The sequence below is a fragment of the Salvelinus sp. IW2-2015 genome, linkage group LG28 (assembly GCF_002910315.2).
Source record: "Salvelinus sp. IW2-2015 linkage group LG28, ASM291031v2, whole genome shotgun sequence".
In the NCBI taxonomy this organism is placed as follows: Eukaryota; Metazoa; Chordata; class Actinopteri; order Salmoniformes; family Salmonidae; genus Salvelinus; species Salvelinus sp. IW2-2015.
The window spans coordinates 28,514,624-28,532,780 of NC_036868.1; the positions used below are offsets into that span (position 1 = coordinate 28,514,624).

Below are 18,157 nucleotides of genomic sequence, written 5' to 3' on the forward strand. Positions count from 1 at the left end.
GTGAGGCAACAAACTAGCGCTCAAAGAGTCTGGAGAAGGATGGAGACATCTGCCATATTATACAACCCTGTGCCTAAGTAATACAGTGATGATTAACTGGTTCCATTCAGAGATACATTTTTACTTTCATATCTGTTAATGTATGTGATTTTCACTGTTTATTATGTATTGCTGTAATATCATTGATTTATGTGGGTTTTTCTGTGACACTGATATTAATTACTGATATTTTGATAGATATTAATACTGCTCTTTGTCAATGACAGATGGACTGAGGGGGTACATTGTCATGTGTGACAATTTTTTCACCTCTTATGAACTCAGCCAGCAGCTCCTGAGGAGGAAGATCACCATGGTTGGCACAGTTAGAAAGAACAAGCCTGAGCTCCCCCCTGCACTCCTCACAACAAAGTTTGCCTTCACTCCCACCACCACTCTAGTTCCTTACCTCCCAAAGAGGAACAAGAATGTGYTCCTCCTGAGCACACTGCACAAAATGGCTGAGATCAGTGATTGTGAGGACAGGAAGCCAGCCATCATCCTGGACTACAACCACAACAACGGAGGCGTGGACAAGCTGGACAAGGTGATTGGAACTTACAGCTGCAGGAGGATGTGTAAGGGGTGCGTAATCGGTGGCAGGGAAGTCAGACGCAGGAGAGCAGAACTTGGTAATAGCCGGAGCAGTTTAATAGCAAAACCCACGGCATCAAAAATAACAAGATAAATGGTTACAAAACCCGTCGCACACCAAACAACACGTGCACAAGCACTTACAATAAACAATACCGCACAAAGACCTGTGCGGGGGTTAAATACACAACACTTAATGAGGGAAATGAGAACCAGGTGTGTAGGAAAACAAGACAAAACAAATGGAAAATGAAAAGTGGATCGATGATGGCTAGAAGACCAGTGACGCCGCCCGAACAAGGAGAGGAACCGACTTTGGTGGAAGTCGTGACAGGARGACTGCCCGCTGGCCCRTGGTCATCTTCCATAACATCATTGATGTGTCCTCATYCAATGCCATCGTGATATGGAARAAGATCAACCCTACCTGGATGCCTGATAAACGGAACAAGAGAAGGGTGTTCCTGGAGCAGACTCTTGGCCTGATCCACCAAAGGCTGCAGCTGGGGCAGGCAAGAGGWAGATATGCCAATTCTGCCCCCAAAGAAGGACTGTCAAACAAATACTATATGCTGCACATGTGAGAAATACATCTGCAAAGTCCATGCACACACACTTYCATACTGTGCTACATGTGCTAATTAGATTTTATTCTTATTTATTGTTGTTGTTTATACACCTTGTGGGTGGGGGCAATGGTTAAAAAAATGGGAGAAGACTAGTATTTTGTAGTTGAATTCCTCATTGTACAGTATATACGAATATATCATTATGTCACGTTCTGACCTTAGTTCCTTTTTTATGTCTTTGTGTTAGGTTGGTCAGGGCGTGAGTWGGGGTGGGTAGTCTATGTTCGTTTTTCTATGTTGCTATATTTCTATGTGTTTGGCCTAGTATGGTTCTCAATCAGAGGCAGGTGTCGTTCGTTGTCTCTGATTGAGAATCATACATAGGTAGCCTGTTTTCCCCATTTTGGTTGTGGGTGTTTATTTTCTGTATAGTGTCTGTTCACCTTGCAGAACTGTTTCGTTTTCTCCTCGTTGTTATTTTGTGTAGTGTTCAGTTTGCAATTAAAATATGACGAACACTTACCACGCTGCATTTTGGTCTCCTCTCCTTCCAAACCTCAAACGAGAATCGTTACACATTTGTTGCCAAAAAAGGTCAAGACTGTTATTGTTTCCCTTCAATTAAATGCATTCAAAACTACTTTCTGCACATTTCTGCTATGTTCTTAGGCTATACAAGTGCTATTCTCTTGCTAACATGGTTTACCTTATGCAGCACTTTAGCAATAATAATAATAATAACCTCTACTTTAGTAAAGAAACAATTATGACAGGTGTGTTGTAATAAAAATGAGTGGTGTCCACTGATTAAAGGCAGTCTTTCTGCATTGTGAAGAGGGAAACCCAGATATTCACAAAGTTTGTGATGAATGACAAGGTTGTTTCTTCATGCAAAATAGTTTTGGGGGTTAAATTCAATTAAGCTGCTATATTTGGAGGGGTTTAGAGAAGGCATGTCCTTTTTGACCCTCAGGACAAGGGGAGGATACAGAATGTTAAGACTACACAAGGGTTAAGTCCATAAAACCGTTGATCCTGAATAAGATTCAAACAATAGCGCTGGTTATGAGCAAAGGAAACAGCACTCAGTGCCTGATCCAAGCTGCTCCCATCAAAGGGAACATGTTCTGTTCTTAAATAACAACAAGTAGTAACTCTCAAGCTCTCTTCTATGTGAGATTAAAACTCTAACGTAACGCCATGGGAATGCATAGTCTACATTTTGTCTGGAACACTTCATCTTTCTCTCTCTCTATCTCTTTTCCCTCTATATTTCTGTCTCTCCTCTCTCTGTATTTCATTCTCTACCTCTCCACACTACACCTCCACCATCTCTCAATTCCTCCTACCTGCCTTCCCCTCATTCCCTCCATCCCATTCCCACTGGTAGCCTTCATGTCTAAAAGCATTACAAAGCTGATTTTCCAACCTGACAAGAGAATCGTACTGGGAAAACGTCCATGAATCCAACAGCTACAGCGCAAACAGAGCCAGCCTCCACCAAAGCAACTGGATCCTGAGGCATTACAGGTCTACAATGTTTAACAATCATATTCAGAGTAGAGCAGGGATCTAATGCCTGCTAATGTCATTTGTTCATTTATATGGCCAATGTAAATGTAATTTCCCTATCATATTCCAGATAAATCTCAGATCTCTCTCTCTCTCTCTCTCTCTCTCTCTCTCTCTCTCTCTCTCTCTCTCTTCTCTCTTCTCTCTCTCTGTCTCTCTCTCTCTCTCTCTCTCTCCTCTCTCTCTCTCTGTCTCTCTCGGAGAGACCATGGACCTGCTGTTTTCAACTCTCTAGAGACAGCAGGAGCGGTAGATATACTCTGAATGATCGGCTATGAAAAGCCAACTGACATTTACTCCTGAGGTGCTGACCTGTTGCACCTTCTGTTTATTTGACCTGCTGTTTCTTCTATAAACATTTGAACATCTTGCCATGTTTTGTTATAATCTCCACCCAAGCAGACCTGGTTTCCTCTCTAGGTTTCTTCCTAGGTTCTGCCTTTCTAGGGAGTTTTTCCTAGCCACCGTGCTTCTACACCTGCATTGCTTGCTGTTTGGGGTTTTAGGCTGGGTTTCTATACAGCCCTTTGTGACATCAGCTGATGTAAGAAGGGTTTTTATAAATACATTTGATTTGATTGATTGATTGATTGATATTTTTGTGTTAGAAAAGTCAATAGGTCGGGGGAGATGGATACATTACATGCATAGGCACTCAGACATGAAGGGTTAAGATGGGTATCGAACATATAACCGTTCTGTCTTTTTTTCTGTCTCCATCATGGGGCGGCAGGTAGCCTAGTGGAAGAAACCTAGAGAGGAACCAGGCTATGAGGGGTGGCCAGTCCTCTTCTGGCTGTGCTGGGTGGAGATTAAATATAAACTCGAAAGAGAAAGGGCTTGATGGCTATTTGGAAGCTATAAGATGGAATGMGACTAATAGAAGAGTTACAAACCTCATCAAATCTGGCCTCATCCTCACAGTTRTCCAGCACATGGGTGTAGAGCGACAGACCTGAGGGGTGGAAGGACAGAGGTCAGAGGTTAGACAGGTTTCAAAAGGCTCAAATTAAATTACAAAAATAAAAATGCATGTGTGTCAATGAGTCTTGTATATGCATCGAATAACACATTGCAAAGCAAATATATACATCCACTGGACATTTCACACCATTGCTGTTTGGTGCCAAAACACTTGCAAATGTTGGCGTTTCGCAAGCATATTCCWACTGCTAGTTCCACTGTTATTATACAAAGGTAACACGCAAAAAGAATTAGCAAAATTCTATATTTCAAAGTTAAAATGTATATTGTATCGCAGCCCTGACGAAAATCAGAGTGCAGTATAACTGCAGTTAGATTGCAATATAACTCAAATKAAATCAKATTTTATTTGTCACATGCACCGAATACAACTGTACCTCTCTACCTGGCTTGATACGATGAGCCAGAGGAGAGAAAGACAGGCAGACAGATAAACGACTAAATTAGGACTCTTTTTTAGACAAAAAAGTGAGAGGAAAAGAGAGAGAACTACATTTCTCTACGCATACATTCTGTTTTTAAATAAAAGGAGAAGGAATGATTGTGGATTACAGGAAAAGGAGGGCCCCATTCTCATCGACGGGGTGGTAGTGGAGCAGGTTGAGAGCTTCAAGTTTCTTGGTGTTCACATCACCAACTAACGATCATGGTCCAAACACACCAAGACAGTTGTGAAGAGGGCACGGCAACGCCTATTCCCCCTCAGGATCGAGAGCATCCTGACTTGTTGCATCACCACTTGGTATGGAAACTGCTCGGCCTCCGACTGCAAGGTGCTACAGAGGGTAATGCGTACGGCCCAGTACATCACTGGGGCCAAGCTTCCTGCCATCCAGGACCTCTATACCAGGCGGTGTCAGAGGAAGGCCCTAAAAATTGCCAAAGACTCCAGCCACCCTAGTCATAGATTGTTCTCTCTGCTACCGCAGGGGAAGCAGTACCGGAGAGGCAAGTCTAGGTCCAAAAGGCTTCGAAACAGCTTCTACCCCCAAGCCATAAGACTCCTGAACATCTAATCAAATGGTTACCCGGACTATTTGCAACCCCCCATTTGAGATTTTTCAAAGTAGCTACCCTTTGCCTTGATGACAGCTTTGCACACTCTTGGCATTCTCTCAACCAGCATCATGAAGTAGTCACCTGGAATGCATTTCAAATACCAGGTGTGCTTGTTAAAAGTTAATTTGTGGAATTTTTTCCTTCTTAATGCGTTTGTGTTGTGTTGTGACAAGGTAGGGAACTCCTTCAAGACTGTTGGAAAAACATTCCTCATGAAGCTGGTTGAGAGAATGCCAAGAGTGTGCAAAGCTGTTATCAAGGCAAAGGGTGGCTAATTTGAAGAATCTGAAACATAAAATATATACTTTTTTGGTTACTAAAAGATTACATGTGTTCTTTCATAGTTGTGATGTCTTCTCTATTATTCTACAATGTAGAAACATTTTAAAATAAAGAAAACTCTGGYATTAGTAGGTGTGTCCAAACMTTTGACTGGTAAGGTACATATTACCTTAATTACCTCAACTAACCTGTACATTGARTAGCACTTTGTCAAAGATTTAGGCGCTCTGCCTTAGAAGCCTTTCGCTTCTGTGAATTGGCTGTTGCATTTATTTGACTTGTTTGTTATTTTTGTCAGTCAAGTGTTCATGAATATCAGTATTCATGGTTCCAGCTCACTTTCTGCACCTGTAAATGAATACCACCATTTTGCACGTGAATTCCATCTGACTCCTCATGCTTCGTACCCCTGATAAGACCGTAGAGTCCACTATCTTACAAGATCCTAAATGTGTCAGACTAAGTGGAAAGGGCAAGACAGAGTAATGGGGCTATAATAACCTAATGACAAACATAAAACCACACTTGGTTTGATACGAGGAGCCAAAGGAGAGAAAGACAGGCAGACAGATAAACGACTAAATTAGGACTCACGAAACAGAGGGGGGAAAAGAGAGAAAGAGAACTACATCTCTCTATGCAGACAGTATGTAAAAAAAAAAAAAAGGAGAAGCATGAACACAGCAATACCTCCATTATAATTCAATTACCACTGTGTGAATTTGTAGCTAAACATCCTTTCACATTTTCAGTCAGGTTGTTTAAGAAATTATGCACCAAAATACGCTGAGTATACAAAACATTAAGGACACCTGCTCGTTCCATGACATAGATAGACTGACCAGGTGAATCTAGGTGAAAGCCATGATCCCTTATTGATGTAACTTATTAAATCCACTTCAATCAGTGTAGATGAAGGGGAGCAGACAGGTTAAAGAAGGATTTTTAAGCCTTGAGACAATTGAGACATGGATTGTGTATGTGTGCCAATCAGAGGGTGAATGGGCAAGACAAAAGTTCTCAGGGCCTTTGAATGGGGTATGGTAGTAGGTGTCAGGCGATTTGTGTCACGAACTGCAACGCTGCAGGGTTTTTCCACACTCAACAGGTTCCCGTGTGTACCAAGAATGGTCCACCACCCGTAGGACAGCCAGCCAACTTGACAAAACTGTGGGAAGCATTGGAGTCAACACGGGCCAGCATCCCTGTGGAACGCCTACGATACCTTATAGAGTCCAATCCCCGACAAATTGAGGCTGGACTCAGGGCAAAAGGGCAACTCAATATTAGGAAGGTGTTCCTAAAGTTTGGCATGTTCAGTGTACATACAGTACGAAAACAAACACAGTAAATACAGTGCCTATTGGGTCTATTCTTTGTGAATGAGGCAACGAATACAGCTGTGAGTATTTCTGGATAAGTCACTAAGAGCATTCTACTGAATTGTGCAACATTTGCCCAGTATTCTTTTCATAATTCTTCAAGCTTTGTCAAATTGATTGTTGATCATTGCTAGACAATCATTTTCTGGTCTTGCCATAGATTTTCAAGTAGATTTAAGTCAAAACTGTAACTCCGCCACTCAGGAACATTCACTGTCTTCTTGGTATGCAACGCCAGTGTATATTTGGCCTTGTGTTTTAGGTTACTGTCCTGCTGAAAGGTGAAATTATCTCCCAGTGTCTGGTGGAAAGCAGGCTGAACCAGGTTTTCCTTTAGGATTTTATCCTGTGCTTAGCTCCATTCAGTTTATTTATTTTCTATCCTGAAAAACTCAAGTTCTTGCCGATGACAAGCATACCCATAACATGATGCAGCCACCACCGTGCTTGAAAATATGAAGCGTGGTACTCAGTGATGTGTTGTGTTGGATTTGCCCCAAACATAACACTTTGTAATCAAGACATTAAGTTAATTTCTTTGCAACAGATTTAAGAGTTTTTCTTTAGTGCATTGTTCCAAACAGGAAGCATGTTTTGGAATATTTCCTTCTGTACAGGCTTCCTTCTTTTCCCTCTATCTTTTAGGTTAGTATTGTGGAGTAACTACATAGTTGTTAATCCATCCTCAGTTTTCTCCACAGCCATTAAACTCTGTAACTGTTTTAAAGTCACCATTTGCTTCATCTCTGTATCTCACACATACATTTATCATACAATTATCTGTAAGTTCCCTCAGTCTAGCAGTGAATTTCAAACACAGATTCAACCACAAAGACCAGGGAGGTTTTCCAATGCCTCGTATAGAAGGGCACCTATTGGTAGATAAAAAAACGAATTTTAAAAAGCAAACACCTTTGAGCATGGTGAAGTTATTAACTACTCTTTGGTTGGTGTATCAATACACCCAGTCACTACAAAGATACAGACGTCCTTCCTAACTGCCAGAGAGGAAGGAAACCGCTTAGGGAGTCCAATGGTGATTTTAAAACAGTTACAGAGTGTAATGGCTATGAAAGGAGAAAACTGATGATGGATCAACAACATTGTAGTTCCTTGACCACAATACTAACCTAATTGACAGAGTGAAAAGAAGAAAACCTGTACAAAATAATATTCCAAAACATGCATCTTGTCTCTGTAATTCTTATCAAATTCTAATAAAAACAAAACAAAAACTTGTTTTAAATAGGCTATGTCTAAATACAGTTACAGGCACCATCATTAATCCCTGTGGGCGTATAATACAGACAAGCCAACTTAGACTATGGATGGTTTTACGTACAGCTGAAGTCGGAAGTTTACATACACCTTATCCAAATAGATTTAAACTCCGTTTTTCACAATTCCTGACATTTAATCCCATTAAAATGTCCCTGTTTTAGGTCAGTTAGGATCACTTTATTTTCAGAATGTAAAATGTCAAAATAATAGTAGAGAGAATGATTTATTTCAGCTTTTATTTCTTTCATCACATTCCCAGTGGGTCAGAAGTTTACATACACTCAATTAGTATTTGGTAGCATTGCCTTTAAATTGTTTAACTTGGGTCAAATGTTTCGAAGTAGCCTTCCACAAGCTTCCTACAATATGTTGGGGGAATTTTGGCCCATTCCTCCTGACAGAGCTGGTGTAACTGAGTCAGGTTTTGTAATGCCTCCTTGCTTGCACACACTTTTTCAGTTCTGACCACAAATTTTCTATAGGATTGAGGTCAGGGCTTTGTGATGGCCACTCCAATACCTTGACTTTGTTGTCCTTAATTCATTTTTCCACAACTTTGGAAGTATACTTGGGTTCATTGTCCATTTGGAAGACTCATTTACGACCAAGCTTTAACTTCCTGACTGACGTCTTGAGATGTTGCTTCAATATATCCACATAATTTCCCTTCCTCAAGATGCCATCTGTTTTGTGAAGTGCACCAGCCCCTCCTGCAGCAAGCACCCCCACAACATGATGCTGCCACCCCCGTGCTTCACAGTTGGGATGGTGTTCTTCGGCTTGCAAGCCCTCCCCTTTTTCCTCCAAACTAACGATGGTCATTATGGCCAAACAGTTCTATTTTGTTTCATCAGACCAGAGGACGTTTTTTAAAAGTCAATCTTTGTCCCCATGTGCAGTTGCAAACCGAGTCTGGCTTTTTATGGAGGTTTTGGAGCAGTGGCCTTTCAGGTTATGTCGATATAGGACTCGTTTTACTGTGGATATAGATACTTTTGTACCTGTTTCCTCCAGCATCTTCACAAGGTCCTTTGCTGTTGTTCTGGGATTGATTTGCACTTTTCGCACCAAAGTACATTCATCTCTAGGAGACAGAATGCGTCTCCTTCCTGAGCGGTATGACGGCTGCGTGGTCCCATGGTGTTTATACTTGCGTACTATTGTTTGTACAGATGAATGTGGTACATTCAGGCGTTTGGAAATTGCTCCCAAGGATGAACCAGATTTGTGAAAGTCTACACTTTTCTTTCTGAGGTCTTGGCTGATTTATTTTGATTTTCTTATGCTGTCAAGCAAAGAGGCACTGAGTTTGAAGGTAGGCCTTAAAAACATCCACAGGTACACCTCCAATTGACTCAAATGATGTCAATTAGCCTATCAGAAGCTTCTAAAGCCATGACATCATTTTCGGGAATTTTCCAAGCTGTTTAAAGGCACAGTCAACTCAGTGTATGTAAACTTCTGACCCACTGGAAATGTGACACAGTGAATTGTAAGTGAAATAATCTGTCTGTAAACAATTTTTGGAAAAATTACTTGTGTCATGCACGAAAGTAGATGTCCTAACCGACTTGCCAAAACTATAGTTGTGGATAGGGTTGAAAAACGAGTTTTAATGACTCCAACCTAAGTGTATGTAAACTTCCAACTTCAACTCTACATCCAAACTTTTCACAGAAGCTGGATAAAGATCCAATATAAAGAGAAAGGGGGAATGTCTACTCACCGTTATACTGCTGGGAAATGTCATGTTTTTTAACCTTCATGGTACCATCTTACTGATCATATTTGCACTTCTCCAGAAATAACAGACGAAATTGCATTGAATTCAAGCTATGTTCGTTTTCAAAGGTTAACCCATGGACGATGAATCTCTAAGTTTGTTTTTTATCAAATTAAACGAAAAGGCGGGAAACCAATATATGAAAAAATATATATAATAATTATAGGAAACTCACTGGTACAAAAGGCATATCTCTCCTTCCATGAGCACTGTGCGTCATGGCTGGATAGCCTGCGCTTCCAATCTCAAAATCCATGCCATTATCAACTGTGTAACTGTTAAGACCTGCTTTTTGTGGGTCTTATAACTTCCCATTACCACTGCATGAAATTCTCACTTTTACGCTTGTTTTTTAAGGACACACCTTAAATATTGCCACCATTCCCACCCACCTCAGTGCAAGCGAGCTGATGATAGACAGGTAAATTGCCAAACCTGGCGTTAGGGCTGGAAAATGCCAGTGCACCAGATTTACATGACTAAATTGCACACTAACGTGCGTTTGATACTTGCGTCACCTTAGCACTAGCTGAAAATAGAGGACATTATGTTATGTAAGTACTCTTAACACCGAACAATTCAAATAAAACAAGGCATCGGGAGTGAGAGAGAAAAAAAACGGGGAATGTGGGACCATGGCAGAGATATAAATGACAAAGGCAAAGAGGAGCAGCAAGTCAATAAAAACAGAAAGAGAGAGAGACAGAGACAGACAGACGTAAGGAGATTGAGAGAGAGAAAATGAGAAAACACCTACAGCGAGGTACATCAATCAATATACTATGGTGAATAGTAGACACGGGGACAGTCTGTGCACTTTCAATTTCCTGGGGATTTATAGAATGAGAGCGTTTTTTTTTACTAATATCTTACGGAAGTGTGAAAGTAAAAAGTTATACCAGCAGAGCAGAGGGAAAAAATACACCCGCAGTGTTCTGTAACAAAAAAAAGATTTACAGGAAAGAGAGCGTTCAGCAACCTGTTTCATTCCTACAATTTAGCAGAGGAACAGAAATAAACAAATTGAGTGACAGAGAGGGAGGGAGAAAACGAGAGAGAGAGTCCCTTTCATAACTATTTCAAATTTGAGAGAGAGAGAGAGAGAGAGAGAATGATCCTAAGCAGGCAGAATGATAACAACTTCTTTGCGAATCAAGTAATCTGTAATTGAATCTCAACCAGAGTGAATCTGACTCAGTTCCGTGATGGTGGAAATAATCATTTAATTTCTCATTTATTTTATATACAGCGTAACACATTGGCTGTGCTAACTTCGCCTCAGGCCCGGGAAGAGAAGACAAGCATTACCATCAAGCCCTATTACAGTGCAGTAGAAGTTGGAGTATCTGGTTTTAGAATAGGGAAGTGCTAGACTTCACAACTGGGCTAAACAAAGCCCCAAACAATCTATTTTTACCAGCGGGCAATTCAACACCTTTCCAAAATTATGTTGGTGAAATATTCATGGTGTCATTCAACACATGGTGACAATAGATTTGGGAAAATATTTGGCCTTTGTGGACAGACTACCAATCACTGAAATGTACAGTACCAGTCAAAAGTTTAGGCAGACCTACTAATTCCAGGGTTTTTCTTTATTTTTACTATTTTATACATTGTAGAATAATAGTGAAGACATCAAAACTATGAAATAACACACATGGAATCATGTAGTAAGCAAAAAAGTGTTCAACAAATCAAAGTAAATGTAATATTTGAGATTCTTCAAAGTAGCCACCCTTTGCCTTGATGACAGCTTTGCACACTCTTGGCATTCTCTCAACCAGCTTCARCTGGAATGATCTTCCAACAGTCTTGAAGAAGTTGCCACATATGCTGAGCACTTGTTAGCTGCTTTTCCTTCACTCTGCAGTCCAGCTCATCCCAAAGCATCTCAATTGGGTTGAGGTCGGGTGATTGTGGAGGCCAGGTCATCTGATGCAGCACTCCATCACTCTCCTTCTTGGTCGAATAGCCCTTACACAGCCTGGAGATGTGTTGGGTCATTGTCCTGTTGAAAAACAAATGATAGTCCCACTAAGCGCAAACCCGATGGGATAGCGGATCGCTGCAGAATGCTGTGGTAGCCATGCTGGTTAAGCGTGCCTTGAATTCTGAAATAAATCACAGAAAGTGTCACCAGCAAAGCACCCCCACACCATCACACCTCCTCCATGCTTCACAGTGGGGACCACACATGCAGAGATCATCCATTCACCTACTCACAAAGACACAGCGGTTGGAACCAAAAATCTCAAATCTGGACTAATCAGACCAAAGGACAGATTTCCACCGGTCTAATGTCCATTGCTCATGTTTCTTGACCCAAGCAAGTATCTTCTTATTATTGGTGTCCTTTAGTAGTGATTTCTTTGCAGCAATTCAACCACGAAGGCCTGATTCACACAGTCTCCTGTGTGAATGATGTTGAGATGTGTCTGTTACTTGAACTCTAAGAAGGATTTACTGCAATTTCTGAAGCTGGTATCTCTAACGAACTTATCCTCTGCAGCAGAGGTAACTCTGGGTCTTCCTTCCCTGTGGCGGAAATGAGAGCCAATTTCATCATAGCGCTTGATGGTTTTTGCGAACGCGCTTGATGACACTTTCAAAGTTCTTGAAATTTTCCGCATTGACTGACCTTCATGTCTTAAAGTAATGATGGACTGTCGTTTCTCTTTGCTTATTTGAGCTGTTCTTGCCATAATATGGACTTGGTCTTTTACCAAATAGGGCTATCTTCTGTATACCACCCATACCTTGTCACAACACAACTGATTGCCTCAAACGCATTAAGAAGGAAAGAAATTCCACAAAATAACTTTAACAAGGCACACATGTTAAATGAAATGCCATCCAGGTTACTACCTCATGAATCTGCCAAGAGTGTGCAAAGCTGTCATCAAGGYAAAGGGTGGCTACTTTGAAGAATCTGAAACATAACATGTTTTTATTTGTTTAACACTTTTTTGGTTACTACATGATTCCATATGTGTTATTTCATAGTTTTGATGTCTTCACTATTATTCTACAATGTAGAAAATAGTAAAAAATAAAGAAAAACCTTGGAACGAGTAGGTGTGTCCAAACTTTTGACTGGTACTGGATGTACTGTTCAGCACAGCATGTGTATGTTCAAGTTTTTGTACTGTATATCTGGACTTAGAACATATATTATCTTAAGCTTCTTCTACTTAATAGACACACATGTCAATCTATATGTTCCCCCCACTGGATAGATGTCTAACTCTGTGATTACTGGTAACAAAGCTTACATAACCTTCCCCAGTGTCTGTCCCTGTAAGGGATATAGGTTGGCCTGCCCAGAGGGGCAGGGGCTTCCTGAGAGAACCCTTCCTCTCCAGACAGGAAACAGTCTGATTTTAATGTACCCAGGAGGCCTTGCTGACAGCCTGTACCAGAGACCAGGCAAGGAGCTATCAACAACATCTCAAACACCAGAGAGAGAGGGGTGGATAGGGAAGGAAAGAGAGAGGGAGATGGAGAAGGACAGGGAGGGGGAGGGAGACAGAGAGTGAGAGAGAGAGACTAGGTTTTCTTTCACTGTTAAATCAGACACATGGCCATTCTGCCACCCTAGGCGAGACAAACAAATTGCCGCCCCTACAAGAATAGCCCCAGTAAGCAAAATGATGTTGAAAATAATCTAAAATACATATTTTTCCAGACGTTGAAGTTAGGTTCAATTTAGGATCTGAATGAAAGGTGAAAATACGTATTTTCCGGATGCTGAAATCAGGTTAATTTTCCGTTCTGAATGAAAGATGAAAAMTGGTATTTTACAGATATTGAGAACACGTATTTTCCGGGCGTTCATTTTTGGTATGTATGTTTTGGTATGTATAAATATGTAATTTATAGACGTCTATGTTTGGGCCACATAAAGGCTATTCCAGACCGGACAACATCTGAAACAAACATAGACGTCTATGATTAGTTCAGACCGGACAAAAAAACAATGTCCATGGACGTGGAAATCAAGGCTGGTCCGGACTGCACCAAAAAAAGAATTCCAGTCTGGACAGGACCAAAACGTCCAAAATGTGTTAGCGTCAAGTCCGTGCTTACTGAGGTATAGCCTACAAAAGGGATGGGCAATTCCAGTCCTTGGGGGCCGGAGAAGTGTCACACTTATTCCCCATCCCTAGTCAACACAACTGATGAAACGAATTGCATTCTAAACAGAAGATCATGATTAGATGATTATTGGTGTCAGATGTGTTAGCTGGGGCTGGGGCAAAAGTGTGACACCAATCAGGCCACAGAGGACTGGAGTTGCCCATTCCTGGCCTACAGTGTCACCTGAAATGTAATTTTACTAATGCGGTGGTTTACTATGTGGTATGCCTACCGTTTGTAAAAAAAAATATATATTTTTAAACACAACAAAAAAAAGACGTCCAAAAGACGTCGGCCTTAGTCTGTGCTTAGTGGGGCGTAGCCTACCATGTCACCCGCGATGGAATTTTATGAATGCCCATCCATGTGGTAGGTCGTTGCATGGGCTTTATCAGTGCTGATTCCTGTCTCTAATCAATGTGGCTATTTAAGCTCTGAATATCAGCTACCCGACTTTATAAAGAGGAGTTATCCTGAGCCCATTTGCAATGTGTTTGCACAGTGGGAAATGCAGAAGCATTTTCTTTTTCGCTATGATCAGCTCATAGAACATGTACAGATACAAACTTGAAACCACTGATCATGACAATTTAGTCCACGGGATGAAACTCCTGGACAGCAGTTGTGAGTAGCGTGATTGTCCATTRCATATTGTCCATTTTACTTTGAGCTGTTCTGTTTTTGTAACATGTCAGCTAATCTTTTATTTGATTGGGCGCCATTTAGTTTAGGCTATTTGATCGGAGAAACCGGCATGATGTAAAATGTTTGTCTCATTACATTATCTCCAGCCTGTAGGCTACAGAAAATACCACATACTCTTTCTACCATATTTTGTATCTGCTACATGATTTATGTTAGATCATTTTTTGGTCGGGGTGTTGGTGGAGCGCCACAGTAATGCGTCTCTCCAACAGCACCGTGGAGAGTCACGCTGGGAATGGTAAATATTTTGTCTCCCTGCCAATGCTTATCACAGTTCCGCAGCAGCACTCACCTAAAAAAAAACATATGCCACTGGTTGAGAGAAATCGTTTTTTGGGGGTGCAGAATTATGTGAGGTTTTATGTGTGGTGGGATGTCAATTTAGCTCAGAAAATGCCGCCTTCGTCAATCTGCCGCCCTGGGCGGCCGCATATTCCTGCCCAATGAGCGGGCCGGCCCTGTTACTAAGTTGTTGCCCATTTCACTGACATCCTAAGTTAATAGTTCAGAAACCGAACATCTTATATGGTCCCTTAATTAAACTGAACAACAAGCCACATAATATACGGTTTCAGTGCCAGACAGCTTATACAGCAGGTGTCGACTTCAACTGGTAAAACGGCAGGCATGCACCTATGGCCAATACTGTTTAAGCAGGGTTACTGTGTAAACAGTTATTGGCCTTTCTTCTACAAACAAGTAGGCTACTCATTGTCATAAAGAGTTATCACAACATTTCTTTCAATTACTAGTTCAGCATTGTGATGTCATAAATGTTAACAACGAACAATAGTCACTGTGATGTCATAATAGTTATTAACCAATAATTTGACATTGTGATGTCATAAAAGTGTATCGCTGCAACCAGCGGCAAATTCAAAATTGGCTATATCATAAAAATCTGGCAAAAGGTTAGCAGAATGGTTAAGATTAAGGTTAATGTCTGCATGCACACACACAAACAGGCTGTCTCAAAAATCWGAATTTGCTCTCCATGGTGCTGAAACGGGCAAACAATTAAAACAGAAGACACACACACAATTCCCTCCACACGAATGCGTAGCAGTCTAGCCTTCATCTACAGTACTTATATTGTTAATTCGTTTAATTGTTGCATTGGGATTACCAATCTGTTTCCATTCAGACCTGCCTGGCCAGGGGAGTTGGCCCTAATGGACCACCGACCACGGGACAGCTTCCTTATGAGAGTCTCATTCCTTTCCGTGCTGAAAATCAATGGTTTTTGATACTGTAAGACCCAGCTCAGCTGAGCGCATTGCAAGATGAGAGCTGTAGAACTGTAAAACGTGAAATAACGGTTGCGTATAATGACTAGGCCTATAGGYAAGAGACTATTCTTCTGATCGATAGGACTATAGGTTATTGAACACATTTCTAAACTTGACGGTTAAAAAACGATGTCCTAACTAAAATTACTCAATAAATCATTATTTATTTATGGGTATTACGTATTCCAATGCGTAAAAGCGCTCCGCGCCTCCACAATCCGTGTCTCTCTCCATCACCTCCTGGGATTGCGGAGGCAGACAGGGGTTTCCCTAACTTTTCAGCGCAACCACAGGAGACGCGTCACCACATTGAGGGTTTACCTATCCACAGGCTCATACACCAAATCACATTGATCACATCGCAAACTCCGAGGCACTGCGCAATCAGTATGACTATTCCTATTGGGTAATAGAGAGAGAAAACATCCCGGACAGAGCATCTGTAGTGATAATAAAGTATTTGAGTTTGTTACCTCGAAATGTGACTTTGGCGATTCTGTCCCCCTTTCCACGAAGGTCCCGGATCGTCTTTAGGTGGACTAGAAGAGCCATGTCAACTTCGGTACAATACAGCACTTCAGGAAAGAATTAACTACAGTATTTTCTGTCACAGAGCAAACAACTCGTATATTCTGCTGATAAGCGTATCAACCAAATGGTCAATGATCTCTGAACCTAGACCCTCTCATTGCGTCTTTGGTGAAACAAAATCTCCRTCCATTCCGCATGAAGCATCTGCTTTATCTCCTTTGAGAGAAAGAAAGGAAGGATGGCCAATTACTCARAAGCTTTCGTTTTATCCCGCGCTATATGCTTCGTGACTGCTGCTCCAGGTGCCTGACTGGCGCGTGTGGTGAAGACAAGGGTCTGCGCTTCGACTCAACGTCATACCGAGGGAAGGGGCGGGAGAAAGGGTCTTGGACAGGGAGGGTTGTATTCTCAGAGAAAAAATGTTTACCATTGTTGAGAAGAAATTCACTATACAGAATAGTTTGTGTGTATGTATTGATATGTAGGATATGCGTGCCGTTTTTACATGTATGTAGTTCTGTCCTTGAGCTGTTCTTGTCTATTAATGTTCTGTATTATGTCATGTTTCATGTTCTGTGTGGACCCCAAGAAGAGTAGCTGCGGCTTTCGCAACATATCCTAATAAAATACCAAAATACAGGATGGGGTATCAATATTAAAAGTCTGTTTGGGAATTCAATTTTATTTCATTTTGTTAATACCAAAAGAGCCACTAACAGTTTTGAACATGCATCAATAGGCTAGGCCTACATGCCAATTGATTTGTGTGATTTGTGCTTATCTAATGCTAGATGAAAATGATGTTGTGACTTAGCTACATTTATCTTGTAGGGTACATAGGCTAGGCATACCTTGTAAGAATGTGTATCTGTCAGTGGCAACCAGTCATTCAGGGCATGTAGATCCCCACCAGTTTTGAGCCCCATATTTTCTGCAAAAATAACTGTGCCCCACCTGCCCAAAATGTGTGCATGTTGCTGTTTTAAATGTTTACTGTTGGCTATCTTTATCTTATCCYACTTGCCACAACTGAAGATCCTTTTAGAAAAATAAAGTCATTCTATTGCTGTAAAAATAGGCTGTCCTGCTCCTCTCCTCTCTACCTAACTAACCCGCACAGTCCATTCAGTTTCCATTAAGTCCCGTTAGTTTGGCTGCTCAGCCTACCTAAATTATCCCTCACCCATCATAGCCCTGCCATTCCCAACCAATCAGAGAGCTTGGAAATGRGCATCTGGACACTACACCGCCCGCTTAGGTCAGAGCATTATCGTAGTCCAAAGGGAGAAGACGCACATTTCTAAGGACTTTTTTATTGTCGACAGTAACACGAATGTCTGAATGTTGTGCTTGCATCGAAATAACCACAGCAGTAACATTCCAAGTCATTCGAATTACCAAAATCATATTAACATCCTCAAATAGAAACAGCTGTACCTGGGTGTATGTGCATGTGMTTGTGATCAAGAGTACAGTCAATGGGCCTCAACATCATCTACTAACCGGACAGCACTATAGAGGCCAGAACCAAACCAATCAGTTATAAGTATATATCGGGTGAGGCCATTCACAGCCAACCACTCAGACGGGTGAGGGCATACCAGCCAACCGTTTTAACGTGGTTCTTTTAGACAGATTTAGTGACCGTCATTTCTCCAGATTTAGCGACCAATAGTTTTTACATGGTCCTTCAGATCGCCGGATTCTGATCTGGTATAGTTGAGATGTTGAAGTACCCAGAAGAGGAGTTATTTCCGCACCCCAGAATGCAGACGACTTACCCTGCATCCCTAAGACGTATGGGGCTGCTGTCACCACCCTCCCCATACGAAGCCGTCAGTGGTAGTGGTCAGTGACCATACCCTCACCACTTGGGAACTGATGAGGGAATACGAGTACCTGCGTCACAAGCAGCAAGAGATCAGGAGGGTGTACTCTAGACCCTCC

The 18,157-nt window shown here is 41.4% G+C and overlaps 1 protein-coding gene across 1 annotated transcript in view; it reads right to left on the reverse strand.

Annotated features, from left to right (window-relative positions):
- The window catches only part of LOC111954555 (otoferlin), a 137,002-nt gene extending 120,489 nt beyond the window's left edge, over nt 1-16,513 (reverse strand). Inside the window, exons 1-2 of the mRNA XM_023974372.3 lie at nt 16,153-16,513; nt 3,671-3,729 (exon numbers count right to left, since the gene is read on the reverse strand). Coding sequence (XP_023830140.2) covers nt 3,671-3,729; nt 16,153-16,231 — 138 coding nt within the window. The 5' untranslated portion in view covers nt 16,232-16,513. The remainder of the gene's footprint in view (nt 1-3,670; nt 3,730-16,152) is intronic.
- Nucleotides 16,514-18,157: the final 1,644 nt, after the last annotated feature.